Raw genomic sequence first — 6053 nt, forward strand, 5'->3', positions numbered from 1 at the left:
ATTAAACTATAATCCATTATTTATCTCATTGCAAATTAATTAAACTATAATTATCTCAAAACAATAAATGGAAAACGTTTTTGAGAAAAGAAAAGATAATTTCATGTATTTATTTTGGGTTTATCTACATCTTTTTTTCATGTTCACTAATTTTTATACTAGTAGCATATATATATATATATATACATATAATAATTAAGTTTATCGTTATACTAAAATATTAAAAATAGGTTTATAAAATATCAAAAATTGATTTATATTGTTTGTAAGTGTAATATGTCATGAATTTTTTTTTCTAAACTATTAAATTTATTTTTCTATTAAAAATACTAAAAAGAGGTATATAAGTAATAACAAAAAATTTTATTTAAATTTTCTTGCTATTCGTGACTTTTCAAAATATTTGTTATTGGGAATAGAATTATCTTTTAAAAATATTTTCAAAATATATGTCTCCAAAAGAGAATATTTTCAAAATACTAATTTAAAATTAACTCTACTTACTTTTATGTTTTTCAAGTATTTCAGAGAATTATAACTTTTTTTTAAAATTCCATTTTTTTTAAAAGACTATTATCTAAAGAAAAATGTGATTTAATTTTTATAAAAACTGTATTTTCCAAATTATTTTTTAGTTATAATTATTAAAATTTGAAAGTTAAAAGATTATTTCGAAAATAAAAAATTATGTTTTTATAATAAAAAGTACTATTTAATATCCATATTTAGAAGAAAATTGCATGTCTCTATTTTAAATGAAAAACAGAGATTGACTATAACATATTATAAATTTAATGTTTGACTTCAAAATTTTGATCTTTAAATTTAATAATATATTTATTAATAAATATTTATAAAAAATTATGTCCGCATGTGCGGGCAAAATACCTAGTTATAAAACGAGAGAAAAGTAATGATGTTATTATCGGTAGATATTGTTAATATCTATTTATTAATTCCTAAATATCATGATAATTATATATTAACATATATTTTTAAAAAATATTAGTATATATATATATATATCGTAAAATAGGTTAATGTTTATTAATTATTTTAAATATCATGATAAATATATAGATATCAAGATAAATAAATTAAATAATAATATAAATTAAACTAATGATTTATCCTAAAATTATTAAAAATATGAAAAATAAGAAAATTAACTAAAAAAACCGATTAATTCATATATATTAGTATATTTATATATAAATTTTACAATAATTTGTATTTGATCAATATTTTCAGTAAAAATCAGAGAAATTAGCTATAATATTAGTCATTAAAATTATAAAATGAGAGAAAAGTAACGATGATATTATCGGTAGATATTATTAATATCTATTTATTAATTAAATGTCCTAAATATCATGATAATTATATATTAAAAAATATTTTAAAAAATATTAGTGTATATATATCGGTAAAATAGGTTCGGGTTTATTAATTATTTTAAATATCATGATAAATAAATATATATATATATATATCAAAATAAAAAAAATTAATAATAATATTAATTAAACTAATGATTTATCCTAAAATCATGGAAAATATGACAAGTAAGCAAATAAGCTAAAATCATGAAGAATATGACAATTCGAGGTTACGTTTGCAACGGATTGTTCTCAATTGTTGAAGATGGTTTCGGAACCAGAAGAGTGGCCAGCTTTTGCAAGTTATTTGGAAGATAGCAAGAGTTTGAAAGAGAGCTTCACACGATCAGAGATTATACATGTACCAAGAACGCAAAATACAAAGGCGGATAACCTAGCACGCAGTGTCAGGAAACAAACGTCTTTCGCCGTTCACATGGATCAATATCTCCCGGTGTGGTTTACAGAGTCAATATGAGTCTGTAATGTTGTCGACAAAAAAAAAGCTGACAAATAAGCCAAATCACTTCATAAATAACAGTATAGATTACTTGAATCATATAATGTTAGATTATTGACCAATAATATCTTGCTATTGCTAAATTCAAAATAACAGCTTAGGGTTTTTGGTAAAGATTTTCGGTGTAGATTTTGACTTTAAAATTATGGATGTAGAGAATCTGGATGTTGAAACTTTGGCTTTTAATTTAAGTTTTATTAAGATCAAATTGGTAGTTAAAATTGTAGATATTGAATAAATATTTAAAATATTTTATTTAAAAATATTTTATTTAAAATGTAAAATTATACTACTGTTAAAAATTAATTATATATGACTGTAAAAGTAGTATAATATGGATCTCAAATGAACAAGAAACAAATTTAATGATTAATTTGTTAATATTAAGTTTTAATGAGATTGTTACGAACTTAAATAAAAAGTTTAGGTACGAAAGGAAAAAAAATATTTTAAGAGAAAAAATAAAAAGAAGGAAAAAAAGTTGCAAAGGTCTTTAAGAAAAACAACACTAAAGAAGAGAGAAAAGCTTATAATTATTTTATAGACTTTAAAATGATTATTTTTTTAAAAAATAAACTTAATTAGTAAAAAAAAGCTTTAGAGACTTTCTAATCCCACAAAGTCTTCAAAGCCAATCGGACCCTAGATGTATTCGAAGAGCTAACCTGATATTTTGAATTTAGCAATAGCACGATATTGGTTCTTATTTCTTCAAACACATCTTAACTGTTATTCAAACACAAATTTGATATTCAATTCATTTTATCTCTCCGTTTCATAATACTTGATGTTTTGTCTTAGTGCATAAATATTTTTAAAAATTATATTCTCTTAAAAACCATTTTAAAGATATAATTTTAAAATCAGTTAACCAATTATAAAAAAATAAAGTTAAACCTAACCTTAAAACTTCAAAATTTTATGTAAATTGAAAAATAATACTTATTGTAAAACATCATCTATATTGAAACACGGAGTACTAATTTGATATTTGAACATTAGTATCAAATTTGAGGTAAAATTCAAATTCTTGGCAATAATATTTGAGTAAGCGCATTAGAAATGATCAATGGTGATTATTAAAAAAATCATACAAAGGTCGGATCAAGCCAATAAGGAGGGCCAGTGAGATTGTCGAGTTTGGCGAGCTCGGTGAAAGTCTGAGTAGCGAGATCGAAGATGTAAATGCGACCAGTGTCGCCGAATTCGACGAAGTATATGGAGTTCGGTTCGAGTCCAGGGTAATTGGTGGCATTGACGCAAAAGAGCTCGTTCTGACCGTAGAAAATGCAGAGATCTCCTATGTCTTCCGTGTACGACTTGCAACCATTGTCCGAGTCTACTTTGAATACCATGAACCGCTTGGTGACATGGCCCTCCTTCTTCTTGTGCTGTTCCCAGAATGATATGGGGTTCCCACCAACCGTTGCCTGGACAAACCTGCGGTGTTCAGTCACAATTCATCAAGATTTTTATTTTATTTTTGTGTGGGTGGAAGAAAATAGAAAAAAGGAACTTTGTTTACCAAATAACTAGTAACAAGTCGCCAGAGGGAGACTGAACCATTTGGTTGAAGGGGCCACACTGTCTCAAAAGCTCGTACTCGGTGTCTGAGATGTCCGGGAGACGACAAAGAGAAGTTGGTTGCGGGTAATAAGCCAGTTGATGGAACTGGGGAGATGGGTGGCGGACAGGGAGAAAAGGAACGTTGGGAGTGAGATAAAAAGTTGAATCTCTGTCGGAGAAAAAGACACGGGAGCCGCAGAAGTGGCCAGGGATAGAATCTTGCAAGTGAATCCATTTCGATCCATTGCCCAGATTGCAGAAAGAGATGGAGTCCATCCACTTGAGGGCTAACGTGACGGAGTCGGAGTCTTGTGATCGGTCAGGACAAGAGGAGAGAGATGCGCCGTAACCGATCGGACAACGAGGGTTAAATGGAAGAGAGTCATAGGGAATAATAGGGTCAAAGGGAGGTAGCGAGATAACTCTTTGCGATGACTTTGGCACCGTTGGATTGAACATATTTGTAACATGTACGGTCATATCTTCTGTGTTCATACTAGCTACCCAGCCTCGTGACGAACCGATGTAGCTGCTAGACGGTGTGCACATCTTCTCAGGAATCGTCCGATTACGAACCTTCACCGTCTCGTTCTTCATCGGGTCGAAGTAGTTTAAGTTTACCACTTTGCCATCGACACCATGATCTTCCACAACCTCCATAGGAAGCAATAGGTACGGTGATGACGTCACACCCTCCAAGGAGGATAAACTGCGAACCACAGTTTGCATCTGTCATCACCACACGACACGCATCAAAACTTGTTATTATTGAGAAACACAAAAGTAATGACAGAAACAGAGAAGAAGCTTACCGAGTTCGAACCACGAACTGGCTTAGCCAACCCTACTTGCAAGAATCTAAACATGTTTTGTGGTTTCTTGCAGCTACAGATTTTTTGTTTTCGTTGAATATCTCTCTCTCTCTTTCTACAAAGAATCATTATATATATATATCTTCCTTTCTGTTGGAAAGGGAAGCTTTAAAGATTTGGAGAGTAAATCAAATCAACCAAGAGATACGATACATAGTTAAGAGCCAAAAGTTAATGTTACGTGATTGTGTAAATATTATTATTATTTCCTTTTCTTCTTTATCTTCTTTGCACGTCTCGTATATATTAAAAGAGAAGCATTGTAATAAATACATTCACACTATAATAGACACGAGACATTCTCACAATGATTTGATAATAAGTATGCTAACGCGTTCACACTATATTCATAAATGTGTTCACACTATGTATTTTACGTTTTTTTAATATAAAACTCACATACATGGTTCCAATAAAACTCTGAATTTTTCGGTTCGAATAAAAATAGATAACGAATCAAAAAACAAACTATATATATATATATATTTTTTTTTTCTATTTTATTTACGGATCAAATCGGATATTCTTTGAAATTCTAAAGCATTTCGGATATTCGAGTCACCGAATATCTAGGTGGCTAAAGATCGAATCGACATGAATGCTTCCAAATACCCAAATATTCGATTTGTGCCAATCCCTATTTACGGATACAATTTTATTTTTTTATACGAAAAAATGACTAATGTCAAGGCCTTTTTTCACTACAAGAAAACACACCGAATTCCGACGGAGGTTCCGACGGACACCAAGGTCATCGGACATTTGTGACGGAATACTGACAAATTTCCGACCAAATCCAAAAAAATTAAGTCGTCGGAATTTCGTCGGCCATTTCCGACGGAATTCCGACGAATATGGTTCGTCGGAATTTTCCGACGACTTTTCGACGACATTCCGATAAAAAATGTAACCGTTGTAGTCGTCGGAAGTTCGTCGGTATATTCCGACGAATTTCCGACGACATCCCGATTAATAGCAAAGTCGTCGGAATTCCGTCAGTATTTTCGACATACAATCATATTTATATAATCTTACACTACAAAAAATATTGTTGTGTAAAATCGTGTTATAAAACATTTTTATTGTTAAATGTTTATGCAAATACTATATATATTATCAAAGATTTGGATTTTGCATTTAGAAACTTGAAATCGACACCCTAAACACTAAGTCGTCGGAATTCCGTCGGAATATACCGACGGAATGTGTCCATCGGAAAATACTGACGGACATATTCCGTCGGAATTTCAATTTGCCCGGGAGAACCAAACCGCTTGAAAATTTTCGCGAATCGGCATTTGGTATATTTTAATTATACCGATGGAATACCGACGAACCCGTGTCCGTCGGAATCCTCGGAAATAAAAACCCTCCTCTCTCCTTCTTCGTTATCTCCGCGGCCTCTCTCTCACAAAAAGAAAACACTCCGGCGATTTCTCCCCATCTCCGGCGATTCCGGCCTTTCTCCACCTCTCTTCACCGGCGAATCCTCTCCTCACCCTCATATCTCTTCCCCAAACCCCAAATCATGTAAGAATCATCCCAAACCTTCTTTTTTTCAATTGTTTAGGGTTTTGGAAGTTGATCTCGGATTTTAGGTTGTTTGATTGAAAATTTTAGGATTGAATGGATAGTTTAGGATATATAAGTTAGGATTGTTGTTTGGATTGTTGTTTTAGTTTTTTTTGGAACATTTTTTGATTTTTAAAAACGTTT

The 6053-nt window shown here is 30.8% G+C and overlaps 1 protein-coding gene across 1 annotated transcript; it reads right to left on the bottom strand.

Annotated features, from left to right (window-relative positions):
* Positions 1-2884: 2884 nt before the first annotated feature.
* On the bottom strand, positions 2885-4437 carry LOC106333199. The gene is made up of 3 exons (XM_013771673.1): positions 4278-4437; positions 3425-4194; positions 2885-3339 (listed from the first exon to the last, which is right to left on the bottom strand). Exons 1-3 carry the CDS (start codon positions 4404-4406, stop codon positions 2988-2990), a joined length of 1251 nt encoding a protein of 416 aa, XP_013627127.1. The 5' UTR covers positions 4407-4437; the 3' UTR covers positions 2885-2987.
* Between the last annotated feature and the right edge of the window lie 1616 nt (positions 4438-6053).

This window comes from Brassica oleracea, chromosome C3 (assembly GCF_000695525.1).
Source record: "Brassica oleracea var. oleracea cultivar TO1000 chromosome C3, BOL, whole genome shotgun sequence".
In the NCBI taxonomy this organism is placed as follows: Eukaryota; Viridiplantae; Streptophyta; class Magnoliopsida; order Brassicales; family Brassicaceae; genus Brassica; species Brassica oleracea.

What these genes read in the sequence shown, in the direction of transcription:
- LOC106333199 (XM_013771673.1), bottom strand. Translation starts at nt 4,406, where the DNA reads ATGATTCTTTGTAGAAAGAGAGAGAGAGATATTCAACGAAAACAAAAA. An exon ending in CAGTTCGTGGTTCGAACTCG is followed by an intron (nt 4,195 to 4,277) that starts GTAAGCTTCTTC and finishes TGGTGATGACAG; the next exon opens with ATGCAAACTGTGGTTCGCAG. An exon ending in GACTTGTTACTAGTTATTTG is followed by an intron (nt 3,340 to 3,424) that starts GTAAACAAAGTT and finishes TGAACACCGCAG; the next exon opens with GTTTGTCCAGGCAACGGTTG.